Genomic DNA, 27,288 nt, shown 5'->3' with positions numbered 1-27,288 from the left:
TTCATGCGTCCTCACCAAACAAGTTCGTTGTCTGGATTTTGGGGAGATGGCAAGATCCTTATTCTGAAATTATTCTCAAAAGAATTTAAACTTTACATTATAGATTACAAAACATACATTTTCTTCTAAGATTTATACAATTTAATTCCCCGTGAAATTACTCCTAAAAGAGTTAAATATACATATATTTTTTACATTATCGAATTTAAAAAAACTTAACAGATATCCCCGTGAGGTAAATCTTAAACACACCTTTTTTCTAAAAAAAAGGTACCTCAGGTCAGCTAAGGATGACAAAATACAAAGAATAGAATTCAAGAAAAAAGGAGAAAAAATTAACCTGTGAATGAAATGTAAAATGTGCAAAAAATGTAGGGAAAATAAACTTAGACTTTTGAATGAAGGTCTAATTAAAGTAAATTCAGCAGTTTGCAATTACCCATTCAGGGCCAGGACTTAAGGAAAATGTCTCTCTCTGATCTGACTTATCATCAGCTTTTTAGGGAAGTGAGCCAAATAAATAACCAATCTTAGGTGCTTTCTAGGAATCTAAGTTGAGGGGACCCACATCCTCTAAAGTTTTAGAAAAGACTGGGACTCCAGGACTCAAACCCCAATTTTCAAGCCCTAAAGTATTGGCATAGAACTGCAGTAATTATGCAGATCTTAGTCAAGTCTCTGACCATGTGCTTTCTTTAGCACTATTAATGGCTTTCATATTCCCTTCTGGAATCAGAGAGGCATTTAAATCACAGTCCTATAGGCTCAGGTATTTGCTGTAGAATCAGAAAAAGGATAAATAATGATTATATATGTACTTCCAGTACAAGATGAGAAAAGGGGAAAATCAATTTCTCTCATTAAAAAATGTTTTAAAAATCAAAAATATATATATAGCTTAGAACTAGAAGGGTTATGTTACCCCAAAATGAGGTTTTCATTTTGTGAGTGTAAATGGATCTTACAAAAAGCAGATTCACAATGCACATTCAAATAGAGTACCATTATTTCCAATAGCACATTTTAAAACAATAAACAGTGATGTTTAAAATCATATGCTTGTTACAACCTGTAACCCTTGGCAAATGCTGTTATTGCTTCCATAACGAAATGTGATATTTAAAAAAGAAACCTTCTGGATAAGAGTATACAGGAGCTCCTTGACTCTCTGTATTTAAAAAAATCCTGGGTAGGAAATGCTTCTACCCATTTAAGACAATAAATCTCTTATAATAAAATATATAAAGGCTTTATCCTTTAAGACAACAATTCTTAAGGATTTAGAGTAAAAGTTAAAAAAGATCTCTTGTAAAATTACAAGGTAATATTCAAAGCATGGAAACTTTCAAGGTTCTTTGCAATTACCAAGACAGAATAAATTTTAAAAGACATGTGCTTCTATAAATCCAGTAGTATCAGATCAACAAGCTGGTCAAAACCTCTTACCAGTTTTAATAGATTTTTTTCATTATTTGGGAGTTACAATAAAATCATCACAGAATTAATCTAGCAGCCACAAACTTCATTAACTTAAAATGATTCAGCGCAACAGGAAAATCAACGAAATAAGCAAGATTAATTTACAAAAGTAATTAACAAAATACAGTAAGATACAGTCTTTTTAAAACAGAAATAAAGCTCATTCAGTTCCGAGGTTTTAAAAGTTCACCCCTGGTTTCAATTTAAGGTTCTTTTGATTGAGTTCTGCTGAGTTTAAGGTTTTTTTTTTTTTCTAAAAGTTCAAAGTTCTTCCCCTGAGTTGTTTTTAATCACAAGCAAGTCTGAATAGGCCATTCGGCCCCATTAAGGGTAAACACTAGGTCCACGTGGTGTCGGGTCATTGTAGAAAATCCCACACTTGTGTAGATTGTGTGGGTGGCTAAATTAGGTCTTTAGAGAAACACGTGGAAGGCTAGAATGTCTCCTATAAGAAAGTAGAGAGAAAGGGGAATATACCCAAATCGTTAGCGGCAGAGCTGAAGCAGTCTCTGGAGGTCGAGATCTCGGTAAGTCAGGACTGGGTTCCTTCCCGGAAATCTCAGGTTCTGGAGCTCGGGGTTGAAGTGGAAGCGGCAGCACTGGGACTGGAACGCTGGCGGGCTTGTAGTCAGGAAGCGGTAGGAATGGAGATCAGCGGCAGAGACACACTAGCTGGGCTCTGGCATTTTAGTGTAAAGCCAAAAGCCCGAATCAGCTGGCCTGACCTCCCTCCCAAGGTGGCTTGGGCTGGACTGGCCGGCTGAGTCCCACTGGAGGCAAAAACGTGCTCTTGCTTTTAGCAAAAGCATGGCAAGGAAAGTCACTTTCCTTTTTTAAAAAAGTGCTCAAAAGAGCTGAGCCAGGCCATAAAGAAAGCATGGCTATCGTTAGGGCTATCTGGAAGATTTAGAGTTCGAATTTTGACCTTCTGGTTTGCCAAATTATAAATATGAAAAATGATAAAGGCTTGTATAAATATATAAATTAGTATTTTAATTAAAGCCATGTTTATAGATAAAATCATTAGACCAAGTGCTTGTAAGCATTCAAAACTGCTGCCTCCATTACTGTCTCCTGTTTCCTGGCCAAGAGCCTACTCGCAAAAGAGACCACTCCCTCCTAACCCAGGAGATTTAAGCTCTCCCCTGCATCAAGACGTCGGAAACGGAAACCAGTTGGACCATGTTGGATCACAGGAAATGTAGTTTTGATACATTTCCCTTGTCCATAGAAATATATACACTTTTAGAATGGCATTCCCCAAATTTCACTTTTACACTCTGAGATGGTAAGCAATTTGATCTTGGTTATACAAGTATTATCATGCAAAACATGCTTCCATATTGGTCATTGTCGTAAAAGAATAATCATATAAAACCAAAACCCCAAAATAAAGTAGTAAATAAACAAATGTAGAAAATAATATGCTTTGATCTGCATCTGGCTCCCAATAATTCTTCCTCTGAAGGTGGATAGCATTCTTTGTCATAAGCCTTTAGAATTGTCTTGGGTCATTGTATTGCTGAGATTAGCTATCTTTCATAGTTGAATCATCATACAATATTGCTCTTAGTGGGTACAATGTTTTCCTGGTTGCTTATTTGTCTCTGTGTCAGTTCATGTAGATCTTTCCTGCTTTTTTCTGAACTTATATGGCTTATCGTTTTATAGCACAATCATATACAACAGTTTGTTCAACTTTTCCCCAATTTCTAATTCTTTGCCACTACAAAAAGAGGTGCTATAAATATTTGTGAACGAAAAACTCCTTTACTTATTTTTATCATCTCTTTGGGTTACAGACCCAGTAGTGGTGTTACAGGAACAAAGGGTGTGCACAGTTTTAAAGCCTCCTAGGCATATTTTCAAATTGCTCTCCAGATGTTTGGATCAGTTGACAACTCTACCAGCAATGTATTAGTGTCCCCATTTTGCCACATCCCCTCCAACATTTACCACTTTACTTTCCTGTCATATTGCCCAATCTGATAGATGTGAGGTGGTACAAAGTCCAGTGATTTTTAATTTCTCTTGCTTTGACTTGTTTTCTGGGCCATTTAAGTAAGTTGCCAGGTATCACACAGTTTATTAATGGCAGAGCCAGAGCTGGTTCCTCCCTGCTGGTCAAATGCTCTTTAATATTTTTAATAGATGTTTATAGTTGTATCTTTGTTTTTATAACATTGTTGTTGTTTTTTAATGACTTACTGAGACCATGACCATGTTTTATGTTAGGAATAATTGTATTTTTGTCAGATTGAGGGGGGGGGGGTAATGTGTTCCACAAATGCTTTTTGATGTTGTCTCCTCCCCCTTACCTCTCCCACCCCACTTAAATTTTATTAAACATTTTAAAATTGTTTTTCTCTGAATGTATTTATATTTTTTACTCCACATCAATTCAGTAGAAACCTCAGAAGAAAACTGTAGAATGAAATACATTCATTTAAATGGGTAGTATATTAAAGTAATAAATTTTCAAATGGACCACCTTGATTAAAAATGCTATTCTAGTAGAAAAAAGTAAATGAAAGCCCATTAGGTGGCATTTCATACAATTTTAATAAATACTTCACTTTTATCAAACTAAATTTTTGTGTCTTTTTTTTTTTTTAAAGTTCTATTGTATCTACCTTACTAGCACTTATGGATGGACTGGATAGTAGAGGAGAAATTGTTGTGATTGGAGCTACCAATAGACTGGATTCTATTGATCCTGCTTTACGAAGACCTGGCCGATTTGACAGAGAATTCCTTTTTAGTTTACCTGATAAAGATGTAAGAATTCAACATTAATTTCATTTCACTTCAGTAGATTTTTTCCAATGTAACATTAACTTCTATCTTTCCAACACCCAGAGAGATTCCTCCTACTTCCCAAATAGAAATGTACACAGATGCTCACATATGATACATACCTGGAAAACATGATCCTAACAGTAAATGATTTTCCAAATATATCTTGTGCCAGTTTTAATATTAATTTGTAAGTTCAAATTAAGAGCAACATTGTAAAGGGCAATAGTGTGGTATGGTGATAAAAACACTACTCTTAAGAGTCCAGAAAGGCTCAGGTTTTGATTTGTGACTGTATTATTTGATTTCTCAGCACCAGGCAATTCATAAGTTACACATGAGTTGCTAATCTACCTTGTTAGAAGGAATTTCCAAACTGGGAGTTTCCATACATGAAAGCATAGGTCTGGGGGAAGAGGACGGGGAAATAGTTGTGAGAAATGTGATAAATCATCATAAAGAAGCTACATGTGGTAGACAAAGAAAGAAGGGAACAGTTTAGTAACCAACTAATGATTAATTCAATGGGATTAAAGGGGGAGTAGGAGAGGAAGAAAGACATGAGGTTATGGTCAGAGAAGATTCTAAAATTTAGTAACCTGAAGTGGTGTTATTCTGGTTGAAGTTAAAGTGTAGTCATATTGTTGGGCAGCTAAAATGGTGGAGGCTTCTGAATTTTAAGAACTTAGAATTGTCATGACTGAATTTTTCCCAAAATGATGACAAGGGATATTGAATTGTTGAATCAAGTGCAGAAGTCATTAAAAAATGTGTGAGAATGTCCTTAAGGTCAGTAGATGTTAGCAAAAACAAGAGAAAATTATATAATTGGACTATTTGAAATTTTCTAGAAAAAAAATTGGTAAACTTTTTTTTTTTTTCAGTTTTCTTATCTATGAAACAGTTTAAATTTCATTCTCCTTTATCTCTAAAATCCTGATTCTATTTAATCTTTGTTTATTTGTTTGAATTGGGACATAGGCATGGCCCTAGTCATTTAATGACTTTCATAAACATAGTCATTGAACTCAACAAACTATCTATAAACATATTTATATATTGCCTAGGTTATGAAGCAAATACATGATTTAAAATTAATATTTCCCTAAAAATAATTTTATAATGTTCACCCAGGGATATTGACAACTAGTACATTAGCTTCATAAATACCATTTAAAAATGAAAATAAGTTTCTTAATTCTAAATTTCTCCTAAAGAGAGAGAAAATGAATACAAAAGTCAATTAGAAAAATCATACTTGTAGAAATGAAGCACTAAATTAGAGAGTAAGCTTGTATATTATAAACTTTTAAAATACAAATGATACCTAGTCTCTTTCTCATTTGGTTTCATTTCTTCAACTTTAACAATCAGTTAATATTTTTCATTTTAAAAAATCCATTCTAGAATGTCTGGCAGTCAAAAAGGATTTGGAAAAGTGGTATTGTCTTGTAAAAATTTTTAAAGAGTGGTTTTATTTATAGGCACGGAAAGAAATTCTAAAGATTCACACAAGAGATTGGAATCCCAAGCCATTGGATATATTTCTTGAAGAACTTGCAGAAAAATGTGTTGGTAAACGTTTTTTTTAAGGAGTACTACAATACTTTTTTTTTTTTTTCCATCCTTTCCTTCTGTCCTAGAATCTATTCTGTGTATTGGTTCCAACGCAGGTAAAAGCTAGGCATTGGAGGTTAAATGACTTGCCCGAAGTCATACAGCTAGGAAGTTTCTAGGGTCGAATTTGAACCCAGGCCTGCAATACTTAATACATTATAATGTAGAATTGTTTTTTAATTTAGCTTTTCTTACTTTGAATTCATAGTGGGAATTTCCTTGGGTAATTTGCTCTTTAATTTTTGCAATTTCTCTCTGCCCAAGAGTTGAATGTAATATAGAATAAATTATTGAATTACAATATCAGATTTGTGAGAGGACAACCTCAGACAATTTATCTATCATTTTGTTCCTTGTCTCATCAACATTGGTTTTCATATCGCTATATATGCATGACCAAAGTCATCTGCCTTATTGGGCTTTACATTTATCTCATCTGTACAATGATAAAGAGGTTGTCTTAGTTCATTTTGATACTAAATTAGATCTCTTCTCCTGATTGTCCCTATACCTGTCTTCTGGGAGAATGGGTAAATCCATTTTTGCTTAAAGCTTTTTACTGCAATATTGAACTGCCTTAAGCTTTTTTAATTCTCTTTTCTTGATAATATACTTTTCTTTTTTTTTATAGGATACTGTGGTGCAGATATTAAGTCCATATGTTCTGAAGCTGCTTTGTGTGCTCTACGTAGACGTTATCCTCAGATATATACAAGTAGTGAGAAACTACAATTGGATCTTTCATCAATTAATATCTCAGCTAAGGATTTTGTAGTAGCTATGCAAAAGATAATCCCAGCTTCTCAAAGAGCTGTAACATCACCTGGACAGGCATTGTCTGCTATTGTGAAACCTCTCCTTGAAAGCACTGTCCATAAGATCTTAGGGGCCATACAAAGAGTGTTTCCACATGCAGAACTTGGTGCAAATAAAGGACCAAAGTCAGGTATAAACTCTCAAATAAACAAGGCTTTTACTTGCATTTGAAAGACCTTGAGACCATGTCATATGATTGGTTTGAAGGAAATGGAAATGTTTAGTCTAGAGAAGACTTAAGAGCTATTGAAATTATAAAAGCTATGCTTTGAAATAAGGATTCGGCTTATATTTGTCTGTAGAAGGCAATGGGGGAAAGTTTACAAAAAAGCAAATTTAGTCCTGATGTTAGGAAGAACTTCCTAAGAAGTAGTTGTGTGGAAGTGGAATAGAATACCTTGGAAGGTAGTAAGTTTCCCTTCATTGAAAGTCTTCAAGCAGAGACTGGGTGAACACTTATCAGGTAGTTAAGTTAGAAACACCTTGTGGGTATGATTTAAACTGAGTGACAATTGAAGTTCATCCCTTTCTGCTTTTTTTTTTAATTATTACTTAACCATTGTATAGTTTTTCAAATTTGTTTTAATGTTGTTTATAAATTTGCTATTTTTTAAGGAACATTTTTATGCCCCAAATTGTGAAATATTTGTATTTCTACAAACTTAACTTTGGTCTATCAAATCGAAACTTTGTGATATATTTCACACATAATTTGTCACTGTTGCCATCATAAAAATTAGGGTTTTTTCCTTTAAAAATTCTTACAAATCTTTCCATTTCTCATGCATTAACTCATGTTTATATATATATATATATATTTAAAACCTTACCTTCCATCTTAGAATTAGTACTAAGGCAGAAGAGCAGTAAGAGATAGGCAGGTAGGGGTAAGTGAATTGTCCAGGGTCACACAGCTAGAAAGTGTCTGAAGCTAGATTTTTTTTTCCACTTTTTAATACAAAACAATTTTAGAATTTCTCAGTGGAATCTCTGGTCTAAATAACTATCTCCCTTGTTATCTATTGAAATTCACCCAATGAAATTACTAATATGGGGTATGATTTTTTTGTTTTGTAGATGTCCCTGGGCCTCTACTAGAAAGTGACTTGGCATATAGTGATGATGAAGTTCTCTCAGTATATGAAAATGGACTTTCTCAGAAATCCTTCAATAAAACAAAAGAAAATAGTAATTTCCTTCATCTCAATAGGTATGGAGGGGAGAGGCAATGTTAAGGATATACTTTTTATTTCTGAGACTCAATTGAAATTAAAGGAAATCTTTGGTACTCGACTATTAAGTACCTGATGAGTTAAATGATGAAGCATAATACAGTTTAAACGAAGATTTCCATTTGTAACTAATGTTTGAGTGAATTTGTATTTGTGTTCATATAAATTTGTTTCATATCATCCATCATAATACTTTTATTACTTTTTAGCCACTGGTAGGAAATGTGTAAAGTTATGTAAGGTTGCCAGAGTTTATGCAATAACTTAAAGTATTGCCATTAAACTACTATGTAGTGTTTTTTGTTTTGCTTTGCTTTGAAAAACTATATGCCAAAGAAATTGGGAAAAATAATAATTAAGCAATGATTTGTTAAGGAGGGCTGCTAACTGGTTAAGCCTTTGAATTATAAACGTTTAAAAACATTAATAATATGGGGGTACCGTTTTAGAACATTTACAGAAGTGGTTGGTGTTTTTTTATTGAATACATTCACTGTCATTTTAGAAATGCTTATCACCAGCCTACATCTTTTCGACCAAGAATCTTGATAGTAGGAGAGCCAGGATTTGGACAGAGTTCTCACTTGGCACCAGCTGTGATTCATGCTTTGGAAAAGTTTACAGTGTATACCTTGGACCTTCCTGTTCTTTTTGGAGTCAGTACCACATCACCTGAGGAAACATGTGCTCAGGTAATTCAATGTTAACAAAAATATAAGCTATTGTGTTTGGAGTCGTCTCTAGCATAATTTTTTTTTTAAATATTTAAACCTTTGGTATAGTGGTCATTGAGGAGGTATAGTAAATAATGTTGGGCTCGGCGTTAGTTAAGAAGGCAATATATAATCCTGGCTAGTTATTTATCTTTCAGCCTCAGTTTCCTCATTTAAAGTGGAGAGGATAATAGCACTTCTCTATTATAAAGATAAAATGAAATAGCATAAGTAAAATGCTTTATCATAAAGCATCATGGATGCCATATATAATAATTATACTAATGAATAGATTTTATTCTCTAATTTCTGTCTTTGTATCTTCAGTTTTTAAAAAAAGATCTATTAAAGTTGACATTATAGAGCTTTTAAACTAACTGAATAAAAAGGCTTTAATAAGAATATATTTTTCTCTAAAATTTCCTATCAAATACATTATTAACTTGACAGCAATTGAAGACATTATAATGAGACTTGACAGAATTTGAAGTTGCATGTGAATTTATTGGAAGAAACACTTCTTTAAAAATAAGGATTTTTTAGTTCGTGGGTTTATCTGGAAGGTTAAATACATCTCAAACTTGCTATATCTCTAGTTTAAAATGACCATTTTTTTCCTATTAGGTGATCCGTGAAGCCAAGAGGACAGCCCCAAGTATAGTCTATGTTCCTCATATCCACTTATGGTGGGAAACAGTTGGATTAACACTTAAAGCTACTTTTACCACATTGTTACAGAACATTCCCTCATTTGCTCCAGTTTTACTGCTTGCAACTTCAGACATACAACACACTGCTCTTCCAGAAGAGGTAATTTTAAAAAATACTATCTTCAGACTAGTTTTTATTAAATACACTTAAATATAAAAGGGTCTTGAGTTTGAATATTTAGTACAAACTTTATTCCTTTAGTCTTAGCAGTATTTTCCTAGAGTTTTACTAAGCTATGAATTTCATGACCCTGCCTTATAGAAACTACATTATAATTAAAATCCCCTTTGATGAGTTGCAAGAATGACCTTAGATTGAGTTCTTGTGTGATTTAGCTCTAGGCTAGCACTAGCCTATTGTTTTATCCTTTTTATAGTACTTCCTTTTTGGCAAGTTGTTTTGTTCACCCATGCCTATCATCTGTTTCTTCCTATGTAATATGAAGTCCATAAATTATAATTCAGGGGAGAACCAAAGGTATTTTTAAAGTGTCCAAAACCATATGGCTTAGAAATCTGCCACTTTTATGTTTTTTGATTAATGAGGGAGATAACCTACAAACAACTGTACTAACAAGAATAGGAGATAATCAACAAAGGAAAGACATACTAGCATTAAGGGAAATTGGTAGGAGTTTCTCGTAGAGGGGAGAATGTTCTCTTGGACTTAAATTAAGCCAGAAGGGATGGAGATGAGAGAAGAGAGAATATTAGGCATAATGGGACAGCCAATGAAAATACTTAGTCAAGAGAAGAGTATCTTGTGTGAGCAGCAGCAAAGAGGCCAGTGTCACTGAATGACACAGAATGGGAGGTGGGGAAAGTAAGGAAACTGTTTGGAAAGGTAGGAAGGGACTAGGTTATGGAGTACTTTAAGAGCCAAGTAGGAATTTTATATTTGATTCTGGAGGTAATATAGAGTCACTAAGGAAAGTGTTCAGAAGAGTTGAAATTTTCAATAATTAATAGTGGTATGCTTGAGCAGAAATGGATAAATCAAAAGGAGTACATTTTGCAGGAAGATCAAAGAATCATAGGGTTTAGGTTAGAAGGGATCATAGAGTCACCTCTGACATATGGAGAAACTAAGACATAGAAATTCAAAAATTTACCACAATCGTAACAGAGAGCAAAATCTGAATTTAAACTCATATCATCTGACTTTATGTCCCTGTTCCCTTTTTGTTATGATCTGACCATTTTCTGTTTGAAGTGTTAACAACACCCCAGTATATGTTCAAGCAGAAGTAGGCAGGCTTTTGGGGAGGGGAAAGAAAAAAGAAGGAAATGGAAAAGAATGACCATAGAAAGATTAGTATCATAGAAATAAAAGGAGTTCTCTACATGATAAGATTTATAGTTCAGACAAAGTTGAATATAATGTTATTTCAAGAGAGTAATTTCAGTATAGAACCTAATGCTGGATAGAGTTTGGAGATAAATGTTTGATGAAAAAGTGAAGTCATCAAGTATAGATCTTTGGTATACCATAAGAGAGAAAAGAAAAGATAGCTTTAGATTATGCTGTGGTCAGAATAATTTTTTTAAAAAACCTTACTTTCCACCTCTCCAAGGAAGAAGAGTAGTAAAGGCTAGGCAATGGTAGTTAAGTGACTTGCCCAGGGTCACACAGCTAGGAAGTGTCTGAGGGCAGATTTTGAATCTAGGATCTCCCAGCTTTAGGCTTGGCTTAATGCAGAGCTACCCAACTGTCCTCTCAAAATAATTGTTTTAAAAGACATAAACATCCTGAACCTAGATGAACTGGATACCTGCTTCTTGAAGGAAATATCAGTAAAAAGGAAAATTCTGATAATTAAAGAAAATAAGATGGAGCAATCAATTCAACAGGATCTAAAGGAACTAGAAGATCATGGAGTCAAGAGCACACAGTACATTGTAAGGATGGGATGTCCCAAAAGTTTTAAAAAAAGTTTCAGTTTAAAGCTATTAAAACTTAACACTTCTCTGACCTTTTAAACTATTCAAGCTTAAAAATACACAGACTTTTGAAGAACCCTGGATATCAAAGAGTAGTCTAAAGATGTTTTAGAAATTGAGAGGAAAGGCTTGTGATATAGTGGTAAAAGTAAACTGCATCAGAGAGAAAACATTGAAAGGTGATATGTAGAAATGAATGGCTATGGGGCAGCTGGGTAGCTCAGTAGATTGAGAGTCAGGCCTAGAGACGGGAGGTCTTGGGTTCAAATCTGGTCTCAGACACTTCCCAGCTGTGTGACCCTGGGCAAGTCACTTGACCCCCATTGCCCACCCTTACCACTCTTCCACCTAAGGAGCCAATAAACAGAAGTTAAGGAATTTTAAAAAGAAAGAAAAAGAAATGAATGGCTCACGTGCTAATATTAGAATAAAAAACATGTCTTAGAAACCTAATATCTTTAAGAGTCATAGAAAAAGGTTAACCACCTGTGGGTGGTTTTGTTCCATTTTAACACTATTGAACGATATTAGACTAGGAACCCAAAATGGGAGTGGTATTGGGAAAGAAGGGAAGGGAAATCACTTAATAGAGGTGTGTGATATGATGAGTACGTAGTCATGGAGATGTGTGGGGTGAATGAATGTCTCATGAGCTTCACTTTCAGCTGTAAAGGATGAAGGAAAATCGAATGAACACATACACACACTCTCACATGCCAGCAAGCAAGATGGGTAAGGAAATGATCATAAGAATAATAAACTCAAATATTAGGAGGAGGAACATGAAGGAGAGGAAAGGGAAGAAAGAAAGTATAAAAACGTGGCATCATGAGTTGTCAGGTAGGACAAAAGAAAAACCAAGGTGGATGTAACAAGCCATTGCTAAGATCATAGATATTGGCCACAGTCCATCTCTTCTGTCACCTTATTTGTAAAGAAAGAGCAAAGAGGAGAAAGTACCAGATGAAGGAGGGAAATAACATGATCATGATTGTGAATAGAGTAAACTTGTGCATAAAAGAGGAAAGCAGAGTGAATTAGAAAAATGAATCAATGTTATGTTGATTTTATTAAAATAAGTTTTTCAGGTCTTTTCTACATCATCAGAGTTATCTCAAGTATCCCTCTCCCTAGCCAACTCATATAACAAGTAGTACTTTTGAGAGAGTAAAAAAAAGTCAACACAATTGACTGATACATTGAAAAAGTCCTAAGATGTGCAGTTTGTAACACTGATGGGCCTCCCACCTCCCATGAACAGATGAATTTTGATATCCTCTCATATCTCTTCATTCAAGTTCTGCTAAATCTTTATGATTTTGTTGGATTCACTTTTGATGGGGGAGAGGAGGAATACTGTTCTTTCCCTTTATGTTGTAGTTACTACATATATTGTTTTCTTGGCTCTGCTTACTTCACTTTGCATCCCTTAATGGTCTTTTCATACTATTCTGTATTCATCACACATCACTTCTTGCAGCACAATATAGTATTCCATAACAAGTACCATAGTTTGTTTAGCCATTCACCAAGTCATTGGGTATATGCTTTACTTCCAATTCTTGGCTATCACAAAAAGTGCCGCTATAAATGTTTTGGTGCATGTAGGGACTTTCTTCTTATCGATGACTATTAGAATATCTAGTTCAGAGGTTGTGGACATTTTCATCACTTTTTTTTGCATAATTCTATATTGGTTTTCCAAAATAGTTGTACCATGTCACAGCTCCACCAAGTATTTCTAGTAGTTTGGGCTGTGAAAGGAAAGAAGGGTAATATGACAAAATATGAAAGAAAAGAAGACTGAAGGGCATTTTATTTTATTTTTTTAAAGGATGAGGGAGACCTGGATAAGTAGATTAGGAAACATTAAAAATGACTAAAAGAGGAAATGACCAAAAGGACAAATACTCAGAGTGATGGGATCAGGATGATAATGGTAAAGAAGAGCCAGATAAAGCCTTGGTAAGGATGAGAATCACCTCTTCACAATCAAAGAAGGAAAGAGAGGAAGGTGTTTTGCATTGTGGAATGAAAAAGAGTTGTTAGCTCATGCCAAATGGCTTCTTTTCTCATACATTATTAGGTAAAATCCTCTGCTAAGAGTTGAAATAGTTTAGAAACCTGAGAGGACATTGGGAACTGTTATGGGAAGCTTGAGACAGAATTTGTTAAGCAAGAATAAAAGGATTGTCATATAGCAGTGAAAACCCAAATTAAATTGGATAAATTCATAGTGGACCCAATTAGCCTGATTATATGACTTCTTAAGTGACATTTACCACCCTTGAATAATAGTTGAGATGGTGAGGGTAACTCAGAGTTGGTATTTGGCAAGGCATGAGTAAAGATTAGACAAGTGGGCAAGACAAAACAGATAGTTGGGATTAGAATCATATATTCAAGACTGATGAAACAAGTGGGGTTTAGAGTGATGGTGAATTTAGAAAAATAATAAGCAGTGAAGTCCCTGGGGCCCATGATTAATATGGTTTTAGAGTGAGTGAGCCAGTTGAAAGAGGTGTAAGGATATGGTGATTAGAAATTGGAATTTCAGCATTCCAGATCATAGAGGTAGAACATGTGTGTGTGAGAGAAAGATAAAGAGATCAATCTTATGATGATTACTATGTATAGCTGAGATCTAATAACGGTCACATGAGGACAGTATGGGAATTGAAATTAGAGGATACTTTAAAGTGCCTAATTTAATATAATATGGCATGACGGTTAGAAACAGTTATTGACAGCTATGAATGCTTTATTAAAAACACTAAGAAACAGATGCAGTATGTATAGAACCTAGAGGTTAAGAATAAAAGTATTGCACCAAAAGGAATTTAAGTTGTGTTTAACAAATGTGGATTGCACATACATGCATTTTAGAAGTAAGAAGGAAGGATAAAAACATAATTGGGTAGAGGTCAGGGTTCATAACTGGGAATTTCTTCTCGAGATAAAACAAAACTCTTTTCAGCTGGGTATTATAAAGCTTTTTGGAAAAAATGAGATTTTAGAATTCATTTTAAAAGCCATATTTAAAACCATCCTCTTTATTTTATAATTATACCCTAGTCCTTTCAAAAACAAATGCTTTAATGGTGTGTTTGTGGGGGGTGTTTTATTTATTTTTTAAGCCCCTTCTACCTTAGAACCAATACTGTGAAAAAAAGGGGGGGGGGACTATGGTACTTGTTACTTCCAAGGCAGAAGAGTGGTAAGGGCTAGGCAATGGGGAACACAGCTAGGAAGTATCTGAGGCCAGATTTGAACCTAGTACCTCCCATCTCTAGTCCTGGCTCTTAATGCACTGAGCCACCCAGCTGCCCCCCCCCCCCCCCCCCCAGTCCTATGTGTATATATGTTGTTTTTTTAAAGACTTTTTTATATATCCTACATTTATAATTTAACAATAACCATCAGTAACTTGATGAAATTATATGAGGCTAATCCTTGCTTAATCAAGCATTTAAATGTTTAGGTTTCTTGTTTCTCCTTGTTTTCTATTTCCTAGCATTTTTTAACACTTTACTGCTCGTTAGTACCTACATGATATAGTGAGAAATCAAATGAAATAAAATTCAAAGCATTAATTTTCTTTTTAAAATCTTGATGTAACAGTATTGGTGGGGAAGCATATTACTGAAAGTTAGTGATTAAATTAGCAAATTCTATTATTTCACTTGGGTATATTGGCTCTGATAGCCAGATAATTGAGAATCCAGGGAACTTCCATTTTTTCTCCATATTTTCTCACAGTTTGCCTTAATTTTTTTTCCATTCAATACTCCCATGAGCTTGAGCTAGTTCTTTTAGTTGGTGTTAGGGCTTTAAAAAAATAAAATTTTATTTTTAAGACAGAGGGTAATAAGATATCTGTGTTTAAATAAGTCATTTATTAGGAGACAACTATTCTAGTACTGTGAATTACAGTGGTCCCTCACCTATCGCAAGAGTTGTGTTCCAGAAACCCCTTTTGATAGGTGAAAATATGAGAAGTCCAGTCACTGAGCCAATCAGTGCCCAGGACACAAAACACAGCGCTGGTTGGTTGCCTTTCATTCCATCAGCCAATAGTGTGCTATGTCCAGTCTCATGTTGGCAAACATGCGCAAGTAGTAGTGGCAGATACTGCATTTCCATTGTTTACAGTACAGTATTCATCCACAGAATTCTGCAATATAACAAAAACTCCATGATATAGAATTAGATTTTTTTTTTAACTTGCAATGCCATGAAGCCACAATAAGTGAACCATGATACAGCAAGGGATGATACTTTTTTCATCTCAGAGAATAGCACCTCACAATCTATTTAGTACTTTAAGATTTTTAAAGTAATTTACATAGATTACCTCATTTGATCACTGAATGAGATCAAGTAAATTTTATATTCTTTGATTCTATGGATAACTTTTTAACAACCTGTAACTTAATAACTATCAAAGAAAATGATACAAGAAAATGTAAGGTACTTCCTACAAAAAATAAATGAGGGGCAGCTGGGTAGCTCAGTGGAGTGAGAGCCGGGCCTAGAGACAGGAGGTCCTAGGTTCAATTATGACCTCAGACACTTCCCAGCTGTGTGACCCTGGGCAAGTCACTTGACCCCCATTGCCCACCCTTACCACTCTTCCACCTATGAGACAATACACCGAAGTACAAGGGTTTAAAAAAAAACAAAAACAAAAACAAAAAAAATAATAAATGACCTGAAAAACAAGTCAAGGAATGAAAATCTAAGGATCGTTGTTCATTCGTGTCCAACTCTTTATGACCCTTTATAATTTTTTGGAAAGCGATCCCTCTCTCCTTCCATTAAATTCTCTGTTCAATATATTGTCCGTTTGTACCATCTCTCCAGGATCTACATACTGATGGGTGAACTCGGTTGTCAGTTTACATACATATCATGATCCGAGACTATACATTCTCCATCCATTCTGTGGATAATGAAACAAAACTATTAAATTATTATGAATCTTTGTTAGAATGTTTGGTGTATTAATATAGCCAGCATAATGTCATCCAGAAATCACATTTGTAAGACATCATTGTTGTGTGCTACATCTGTTTTATGCCCTTAATTAGGACAGACCTTAAAATTTGTGCATAAAGAATATTAAGTTGGAGAAAGGTTAAGCGAGAGATTCTAAGAAGGGACAATTGGATATGTCTGAGGGAGGGATACAGCAAAAGTAGAGGAAGAAAATAGATAGGAAAAAAAGAAAATTATAAAACTAGTAATTATAACTTTGAGTGTGAATGAGATGAATTCAACCATAAAGCAAAAACAGCAGAATGGATCAAAATCTAACATTATGCTGTTTTACATTGGGTTAAAAAAAAGGCCTGGAGCAGAAAAAAGTGGGGGGGGGTAGCAGTCATGATCTCTGAAAAAGTTAAAGGTAAAATATATAATCAAATAAATAATGAGGGAACTATATTATGCTAAAAGGTACCACAGATAATAAAGCATTACTGATTTTAAACCTATATCCATCAAATATAGCATCCAAATTTTAAAAGGAAAAGTTAAATGAGTAATCGATGGAAATAGATAACAGTTGTAATGAGAGACTTCCATTTTCCCATCAAAGCCAGATAAATCTAGCCAAAAAATAAACAAGAAATCAAGGAGATGAAGAAAGTCCTAAATAATAACTATCTGAAGAAAATTGAATGGGAATAAAAAGGAGTATACTTTCCTCTCGGTAGTACATGGAACCTTTTTCTGTTTATTTCTTTTTTTTTTTTTTAACCCTTAATTTTTGGTATATTGTCTTATAGGTGGAAGAGTGGTAAGGGTGGGCAATGGGGGGTCAAGTGACTTGCCCAGGGTCACACAGCTGGGAAGTGGCTGAGGCCGGGTTTGAACCTAGGACCTCCTGTCTCTAGGCCTGACTCTCACTCCACTGAGCTACCCAGCTGCCCCCTACATGGAACCTTTTGCAAAAATTGACCATTTATGAGAGGACAAAGACATAATAATTAAATGTAGAAAAGCAGAAATATTAAATGCCTCTTTTTCAGAATATAGTGCAATAAAAATTGTATATAATAAGGGAGCATGGTAAAACAAAGTAAGAATTGATTGAAGACTAAATAACTTAAGATTTCTTCAAGAGTAGTGAGGTAGCTTAGTAGATTGAGAGCTAGAGATGGGAGGTTCTGGGTTCAAATTTGGCCTCAAACACTTCCTAGTTGTGTGACTGGGCAAGTCACATAATCCCCATTGCCTAGCCTTTACCAGTCTTTTGCCTTGGAACCAATACCTAGTATTAATTTTAAGGCAGAAGTTATGGGTTTTTAAAAAACAAACAAGTCATAGAAATAATAATTTCATTAGAGAGAATGAGACATGGACCAAAATTTATGAGATGCAGCAAAAAAAGTGGAGGAAACTTTTATTTCAAAATGCTTATACAAAAAGAACAGATCAACAAATTGAGAATGCAATTTTTAAAAAACTAGAAAAAGAACACATTAAAAATCCTCAAGTAACATCAAATTGGAGATCTTGAAAATTAAATGTGAGACCAATAAAATCAAATGTAAGAAAGTCATTGATTTAATAAATATAGGACTTGGGTTTTTTAATAAATAAAGTGTGGGTTGATGCGATTTTTAAAAATTGAAGAAAACCACATCCATAAGCATTAAAGATGAAATAAAAGCAATTATAAGGAGTTATTTTACAAATTTAACAATATAAGTGAAATGGAAGAATACCTACAAAAATAGAAACTGCCTACACTTATCAAAGGAGAAAAATAGAATAAATAAACCTGTTTTAGAAAAAGAAATTGAACAGACCATAAACAGACTTCCTTTTTTTAAAAAGCATTAGGACTAAATAGATTCACAAGTAAATTCTACCATTTTAAGATCAACTAATTCCAATTGAATAAATTATTTGAAATAATAATAGGTAGCAGAATTTTACCAAGCTCCTTTTGTGAAACAAATATGGTGGTGATAACTAAACCAGGAAGAGAAGAAATGGAGAAAGAAAATTATAGACCAATTTCATTAACAAATATGGATGCAAAAATCCTAAATAAAATACTGGTTCAGAGACTACAATATACTGTGACGAAACAGGATTTATACTAAGAATGTAGGGGGTGACTTAAGGAAAACTACCATTGTAATTGATTATATTAACAATAAGAGTCATAAAAATCATGGATATATCAATAGATGCAGAAAAAAGCCTCGTTTCTATTAAAAACACTATAAAGCATAAATATAAATGGAGTTTTTCTTAAAATGGTATGAAGCGGGGGCAGCTGGGTGGTTCAGTGGATGGAGAGCCAGGCCTAGAGATGGGCAGTCCTAGGTTCAAATCTGGCCTTAGACACATCCTAGCTGAGTGACCCTGGACAAGTCACTTAACCCACATTACCTAGCTCTTACCACTCTTCTGGAACCAATACACGGTATTTATTCTAAGATGGAAGGCAAGAGTTAAAAAAATTACATGAAGCATCTACCTAAAACCATTAGCAGGTATTAATTGTAACAGGGATAAGCTAGAACTTGTCCTAATAAGATCCCAAAAAAACAAGGATGCACATTATCACCAATATTATTTAACATAGTATAAGAAGTGCTCGCAATAGTAAAGAAGAAAAAGAGATTGAAGGAATTGGAATGGGCAGAGATAAGAAAACATCTCTTTTTGCAGATGATATGGCATATGTGAAAATCTTAGAAATTCAACTAAATAGTTGAAACAAATTTACTAAGTAGGATATAAAATAAATCAATATAAATAGCATTTTTATATGTTACGAAGTCCTGCAAGAAAGAGACACTCCATTTAAAATAACCACAGATAGAATTAATACATGGAAGTATACCTGCCAAAACAAACCCAGGAACTATATGAACATAATTACAAAATACATTTACCCAAATAAATGCAGATCTAAATAATCAGAGAAATATTAATTGCTCTTGGATAGACAATCCTATGCAAACTAAATCTACTTATTCAGTGCCATCTAGATCAAATTACCAAAAACTTATTGAACTAAAAAAAATAATAAAATTTATTTGAAAGAACACTAGGTCAAGAATAGCAAAAGAATTAATGGAGGAATTATAAAAGAAGGAAATCTATCAGTACTGGATTTTAAACTGTATCATAAAACAATAATTATCAAAACTGGTACTGGCCAAGAAATAGAAAGATAGGTAGATCAATGGAACAGAACAGTCTTATGACAAACAATAAGAAAATTATAATTTTGTGGTTTATAAAGGCATATATAATTGTTCTTTGGTAAAAATTGCTGGGACAACTAGAAAGTAGTTTGGCAGAAACATAGTATATAAGATCAATATCTTAAACCAGTGATGGGCAAACCACAGCCTGTGGGCCAGATACAGCCCCCTGAAGTGTTCTATCAGGCTGAGCGACATTATTCCTAATCTGACAAATACAGTGAGTAGGATATAATACAATGAAACTTCAAAAGAGTTGCCTTAGAAACAGACTGACAGATGAGCATTTCCTTTCTTTTGGTCCCCTCTTTAAAAAGTTTGCCTATCACTGTCTTAAAACCATTCACTTAAGAGAAGATTAAAACAGATACATGATCTTAGAAATAAAAGGGGAAGATAGACGCAGATTAGAAGAATAGGGAACGTATTACCTATCAGATTTATGGACAGGAAAAAAAATTGAGTAAATGAATTGGAGAGCATCGTGGATAATAGAGTACATTAAATTCAAAAAGTTTTGGTACAAATAAAGCAAAGGTTGACAAGATAAGATGGAAAGCAGAAAATTGGGAGAAATTCTTCAGGCTCTCGGAGAAGTTTCACCTAAAATACAAGAATACAGGCAAATGATAATGTACAGTTTTCAGATGAAAAAAATCAAAGCCATATAAAGATACAAGAAAAAATGCCCTAATACACTAGTGATTAGAGAAATGCAAACTAAAACAGTTGTGAGACATCTCACACTTGGCAAAATGGCAAATGGTAGAGAGGATGTAAGAAGATGGGAGCACTGATACACTGTTGACAGAACTGTGAGAGTAATTTGAAATTATACTCAGTTATAGACCCAGCAATACCATTTCTTGGGTCTGTTTCCCAAGGAAATCAGAGAAAAGGGAAGAAGACATATAAGCTCCAAAATTTTAACAGCAACTCTTTATGGTGGCAAAGAACTGGAAATTAATAGAGTATCCATCAATTAAGGAATGGCTAAATAAATTGTGATTTCTGATTGTGGTGGAATACTACTGTACCATAAGAAACAATGGACAGGTTAATTTTTTTTAAACTCGGAACTACATGAGATAATGAATAGCGAAATAATTAGTAGCAAGAGAACATTATATTCAGCTACAGATATTAATGTTTGAAGCATAACTTGACAACATTAACATACAGAGAACCTCCTGAAATATGGAAACAAAAGACATCACACATACATATCTATTTGCAGTCTGATGCCTTCTAATGGGGCATGAAGGGAGGAAGGGTTGAAATGTCTGGAAAATAAATTTTATTAATTTTTTTTAAATTTGGTTAAGTTATAGGAATGAACAGTATGGCTTAGAAGAGGAATCACTATCTCCTGAAGGCTGGATCAGTTAGAAATTTTTAGAAATACAACTCCATTTGGGTGGTGATAAGGACCTTTATTGGTGTGGCTGTAATATTGAAAATAGAGGAAAAAGTAGAAATAGCAAGATTTTGTAGCTGATTAAATGTGGAAGAAAAGAGGCAACAATAGGTTTTGGATGTACAAATGGCAGTGCTAGTAATGGAAGTCAAAAGGAGAAACTTTTTTAGCAGAAAAAGTTAGTTTTGGAACGTTGGATTTCAGGTGCTTGTCAAATCCAAGTTTTGGCATGTTTGCAGTGTCAGTTAAACTTAAAAGATTCAGTTTGGGGCAAAAGAGTAGAGATAAAGAGAGGATCATTATTCATCTTGTTAGTTATTGGTGTTCTTTTTTAGCAACCAAAAAAACATTTTGAATTCTTAAAAATTTTTATGTAGTTTAAATCTTTAAAAGGTTACTCTTATGTCACCACATGGGCTGAGCTTTATAGCTCAGTATAGGGATGATTACTGCTTGCCAAAGTGTATTATCGCTGACTCTTAATTTCTGAAGTTTGTATGTCACAAACAGAAGACGAGTCTACCTGTTATGTTATGTGACTATATAAATAAATGTTAACCACTTTCTATGATATGGCAGACCCGGTATATATTAGAACATACTAATGGATAGGAACCTGGACTTGGTCAGCTCCCACCCAAGACACTCTGTATGAACTCTCACAAGTCTTTTAATATCTGAACCTTAGTTTCCACATCTGATAAAAAGAATAATAGCACTTCAGGAATGTTGTGAGGATCCTGGGATTTATAAAGCACTTTGCAAATTTTAAAACACTATAGAAATATAAGTTTATACTGATTTTAGTTTACAAAACTATTTCTCTGAATATTTTTAGGTACAAGAATTGTTCATTAGTGATTATGGGGAAGTTTTCAATGTCCAGTTGCCTGGTGGTGAAGAAAGAACAAAATTTTTTGAAGATTTAATTCTGAATCAAGCTGCTAAGCCTCCTGCATCCAAAAAAAAAGCAGGTTAGTGTCTAATCTAAGTTAGTTAAGTGTGGAAAATATCATACAGACAACTAGTCTGGTGATGGACCTCAAGTTCATGGTAGATGAAAGTTAGTTAAAAGTGCTTGAGGTTCAGTAATACAATGATCCAGGACAATTCTAAAGGACTATGACAAAGAATGCTATCCACCTCCAGAAGAACTGTTGGAGTTAGTTCCCAATCAAAGCATACAATTTTCATTTTAGTTTACTTAGGTTTTTATAGGGGGGCGTTGGTTCTGTTTGAATATTCCCTTACAAAAATGAACAACATGGAAGTATATTTTACATGATAATACACATATAATCCAAATTGAATTGCTTACTATCTCTAAGGAGAGAAGAGAAGAAGGGAGACAATTTGGATCATATTCCTTCAGAAAACTTATGTGGGAAAATTGTTATTACATGTAATTGGTAAAACGAAATATCTTTACCCAAAAAAAGTTGAGGTTTATGTCCTCTTCCATTTTTTCTAATGTCTTCTAACACTTTTATATTGGCATAAAATTTGATTTTCTACTTTCCTCAAAACTATAACCTTAACTATACACTTATAAAAATTTGGTATTATTTTTTCTTAGTACATTTTAAAATTAACAGCATTTTTATCCTGTATTATATTCAAACCTTGATTTGTACCTCTTTGTCACACCTAATTTTCTGACTCCTAGTTTATGACATAGTGTCAGGAGATTAGAAGCAAAGGTTATTTTCTAAAATAGTGGCTTCGTTTGAAGTTTTACAGGCACTAGAGGTCCTGCCAGTAGCTCCACCACCTGAGCCAAAGCCTTTGACAGCAGAGGAAGTGAAACGTCTTGAAGAGCAAGAGGAGGATACATTTCGTGAACTTAGAATTTTCTTAAGAAATGTTACTCATAGGCTTGCTATTGACAAACGCTTCAGAGTATTTACCAAGCCAGTTGATCCTGATGAGGTATTTCGAGTTTTCATTCAAAAAAATATAGATAGACCTGCTACCTCGAATGTTTTAGATAGTAGGCTTTGGTGTGAACTTGAACAATATAAAGTTGTCTGTCTATACGTTTTGAGAGTATTCTTTCAAAAGCCTTAAAAAAAAATGATCATGTCTTTTTTGTCTTTCATTTCTGATCCAAACTCCCACTTCACTAACTCCATGAATCAGAGATAATCCTTCTTTTTCAAGGTCTATGCCAGTGGTTCCCAAACTTTTTTGGCCTACCGCCCTCTTTCCACAAAAAATATTACTTAGCCCCCTGGAAATTAATTTTTTAAAAATTGTAATAGCAATTAATTGGAAAGATAAATGCACCTGTGGCCATTACTGCCTCCCTGGGTCACTGCAGTACCCACCAGGGGGCTGTAGCACCCACTTTGGGAATCATTGCTCTATGCCAAAAGATTTAAAATTCCGGTGCAGAGAATGAATGGAGCTAGAAAATATTTAGTTATAGACCCAGGACTCTTATCTGGCTCATAATTGGCCTAGAAAAATTTAGAAGATTTTAAGGACAAAGGAGTGAAGGTTTTAGCCACTCCTGTGAAATTATGGGTCCTTGAAATGATAGAGTATGTTTAAATTCAATAACTATATTATATAATTACTCTGGTCATCTGTCTGTAGGCACTCATTTGGACATAGTGAAAATATAATAGTTTGAGGAAACTAATTTGATATATTAATATACTCAACTATTTATTGATAAATATTTTTATTACTGTTATTGATATAACTAGACCAGAAGTAAAGAGAAAGAGAGCAAATTTCACTGAATTTAGGAAGTTGCACAAGTATTTCAAGTCAAGAGAATATATTTTTAAGTCATTGTACACAAATTAAATGCTAATTTGTGTGTCCTACTGTGTTTTAATAGTTCAGAGAATTGTTTAAGAAAAGTGTTGAAAGATGGGTGTTCTTTAAATTACACAAAGTTAGGGAGAAAGAACATTTCAGTGGAGGGGAGAAACAATAGAAATTAAAGCCAACAGATAGAAAAAAACATAGGTTTTTGAAAAAATCTCAATAAGAAAACCATTCTTGCTGGAATATTGAAAGTAAATTTGGGTGGGCACCTCAGATCTGAATGGTGGTTCTTTAATCATATAGCTATTTTAAGACAAAACAGCTTGTGATTAGTGTTGAATTTACTAGAGGTGTTGTTTTGCTTGTAGGTTCCTGATTATGTCACTGTAATAAAGCAGCCAATGGACCTGTCATTAGTTATCAGTAAGATTGATCTACATAAATATCTGACTGTGAAGGACTACCTGAGAGATATTGATCTCATCTGTAGTAATGCTTTAGAGTACAACCCTGACAGAGACCCTGGAGGTGAGTATCTTCCACCCCCAAAAAATTTTTTTAGGATAGATAAGACAATATTTGTGACTGTGAGCTTTTTGAATTTTTATTTTTGTTAGCCAATAAATTTTAAAGTGAGAAAATATTTTATTCAACTCACATTTACGAAGCACTTTACTCTGGCTCTGGGATTCAAATACAAAAGTGAGTCTTCTTACACTCAATAAGATAACATTCTAAGGGGATTCAACATATACACAGAAGAAAAAATTAAGAGGACACTTAAAGGAGTGAAAAAACACTTAAGAAAATTTTGTAGAGGAAGAGAACATTTGAACTCTAAGACTTGATTGAAAATAAGATTCAAAGAATCAGTAAAAGAGGGCTTGTGCATTCTCAGCATAGTCTGAGTAAGTGCCCAGAGGCAAGAGATGGGATAACAGTTTCAAGGAACACCTAGAATTCCAGTTGGTAGAGAGAGTAATATGAAATAAGGCAAGAGAGAAGTTGAAATCAAATTTCAAATGCTAAGCTTCAGAGTTTACATTTTATTTTAGAACTATTAGGAAACTACTGGAGCATTTTTTAGCAAAGAGTAACATGATCAAATTTCTGCCTTAGAGTTATAATTTTGGAAGCTATGTAGAGGATTAGTAGGAGACGGAAAAGATGAAGCAGGGAAATAGTTGGAAGTCTTACTACAAGTAATTCAAGTGAAAACTGATATGACCCTGAATTAAGATACCTCTTGGGAGGGATGGACAGAAATGTGATAAAAGTTAAATTAACAACACCTGACATCTGATTGGCACTTTGGATGTGGAGTGGCAAAAAGACTAAAGTAGGAGTGATCAAGTCAAATAATAGGAGAGCCAGAACCAGAGAATCTCTTTGTCATATATAAGCCAGGGGAAGAAAGAATATCTAGAAGGAGGCAGTTGAAGACATGTGGATGGAGAACTACAAAGAGATCAAAAAGGTAAAGATTGAGAAATGGCCATTTAACAAGTAAGAGAGAAGTTTTAGTAGATTGGGCTCAAAAGCCAGGTGGAGAGGGGTTGAGAAGTGAGCAGATGGGACAGCTATTTATGGACTCTACTGAAGTCTGGCAGTGAAGGGAGATGGGATAGGAGGTAATAGTTTGAAGAAGGGTCACATAACATAAAGTTTTAAAGGTGAGAAACCTCAGCTTTTGGAGAAAAGCTGCTTCATAGAGAAATAAAGATTAAAAAGAAGGAAGATGGTGAGTGGGGCTAACCCCTAAAGGAGGTTGGTATTAAGGGTTTATATGAAAAAGCTATGGAAAGGGAAAGGCCCATTTCTTTCTTAAAAATTGAAGCCCAGGATGAGAGGATGGATTAAGATGAGGGGAAGGGTTTTGAGACCTGTTGTAGGGGGAATAAGGAAACTCAGGTATATGGTTTCTTTTTTGGTAACATCATCTGCTAAGATGGGTTTAGGAATGACCTTACATAGTTGAAAAAAAAGCTTTGAAGCATACTGTAGGAAGTAAAAACAAGGAAAGATTAAAGGATGGTTTTTCATTTTCCAGTTAAGATTAAATGGCATAAATTAGTAAACCCATTTAACATGACTTCCTTATATTCAACCTGTAATGTTTGTTTTTTAACCCTTACCTTCCTTATTAGAATCAATACTATGTATTGGTTCTAAGGCAGAAGAGTAATAAGGTCTAGACCTAGGGTACATGTGCCTGAGGGGGGTGCTCCCCTCCCCCTCTCCACAAACACCTGAGGACATTTCTCACATGACCCATCCCTCTGCCCCAAAGCCCAATGGGAGGCAGGGACTCACATGTAGCATGAGGGTGCAGTTTGGGCACTCATTCCCTAAGGTCTCTAAAAAGTTAGCCATCACTGGGCTAGGCAGTGGGGGGCTAAGTGACTTGCCCAAGGTCACACAACTAGGCAGTGTCTGAGGTCAGATTGGAATCTAAGACCTCCCATTTTTAGGCCTGGCTCTCAATCCATTGAGCTATCTAGCTGCTCCCTCATCTGTAATGTTCTATTCCATAATTTAGGAGGAAGCAAATATTGGTAATGACCCAAAATGGGTTAGGTAGGGCAATGCATAGTGGAGTAATTCAAAGATAAAGCACATTGCATGTACATGGTTCCTCTATTTAAATCTAGAGTCAAACTGAAGTGAACAATATGAAAAGAGAGCAGGCCTAGCTCTAGCCTGAAATGGAAGAGTAAAGTGAAAGGGAATGAAGGTCATACTGGGGATTAAGAATAGATTCAGAGGGATTGAGACAGAAGAGCTATGTGACAAAAGATTATCATAAAAGAGGAATTTCAAGGTTCAGCATCATAAAGGAGGTTGTAGGCACAGTTTAGTTCTCACACACATACTTTATCCTCTTTCTTTTTGGTAGAATTGAGCCTTTGTTCATTCAGTTTTGACATTAATGTATCTACATGGGGGGAAATAATAAAATTGATATTTTCTAGGTAAGATTTGTTTGAAAATTCAGATGAGAAATTTGTTTTAAAATTTGTTGAGATTTTATTGTCCAAAAGAAAAAGTAGTTGCCCTTTTTAGCCATGACACACCATGTGAAAATCTGGAAGTAAGTCACTATCCAAGTAGAAGTTGATTTTGGTGAATAATAAATAGGAAGGTCATATCAAGCCTTGTCTTAACTTTTCAGATCGACTTATAAGACATAGAGCCTGTACTCTAAGAGATACTGCCTACGCAATAATTAAAGAAGAACTTGATGAAGATTTTGAACACTTGTGTGAAGAAATTCAGGAGTCTAGAAAGAAGAGAGGTAGGAAATAATTTTGCTCAGATGTTTAGTTTGTTTCCTAGTGCTCAAGATCCTGATTTCTTTCTTTCGTTTTTTAATTAGGTTGCAGCTCTTCCAAATATGCACCATCTTATTATCATGTGATGCCAAAGCAGAGTACAACTTCTGTTGATGGGAAAAGATTAGACCCAGAACAGAGTGAAAAGCTGAAGATGCTCAATGCCCCTATGGCTTGTAGCACTCCTTCACTTTATACTGGTAAATACTCTCAGATTTCTTTTTTC

At 34.4% G+C, this 27,288-nt stretch overlaps 1 protein-coding gene across 1 annotated transcript in view; it reads left to right on the top strand.

The window, feature by feature from the left end:
- ATAD2 (ATPase family AAA domain containing 2) overlaps positions 1-27,288 on the top strand; it is an 81,634-nt gene that overhangs the window by 39,670 nt on the left and 14,676 nt on the right. Inside the window, exons 14-24 of the mRNA XM_044668998.1 lie at positions 4,098-4,257; positions 5,760-5,850; positions 6,524-6,838; positions 7,786-7,918; positions 8,446-8,632; positions 9,278-9,463; positions 21,791-21,926; positions 22,685-22,881; positions 24,099-24,258; positions 26,903-27,025; positions 27,107-27,262. Coding sequence (XP_044524933.1) covers positions 4,098-4,257; positions 5,760-5,850; positions 6,524-6,838; positions 7,786-7,918; positions 8,446-8,632; positions 9,278-9,463; positions 21,791-21,926; positions 22,685-22,881; positions 24,099-24,258; positions 26,903-27,025; positions 27,107-27,262 — 1,844 coding nt within the window. The remainder of the gene's footprint in view (positions 1-4,097; positions 4,258-5,759; positions 5,851-6,523; positions 6,839-7,785; positions 7,919-8,445; positions 8,633-9,277; positions 9,464-21,790; positions 21,927-22,684; positions 22,882-24,098; positions 24,259-26,902; positions 27,026-27,106; positions 27,263-27,288) is intronic.

Source organism: Gracilinanus agilis, chromosome 1 (assembly GCF_016433145.1).
Source record: "Gracilinanus agilis isolate LMUSP501 chromosome 1, AgileGrace, whole genome shotgun sequence".
Classification (NCBI taxonomy): domain Eukaryota; kingdom Metazoa; phylum Chordata; class Mammalia; order Didelphimorphia; family Didelphidae; genus Gracilinanus; species Gracilinanus agilis.
Note: the sequence above shows the minus strand (reverse complement) of the source record. Positions and strands in the feature narration are given on the sequence as shown.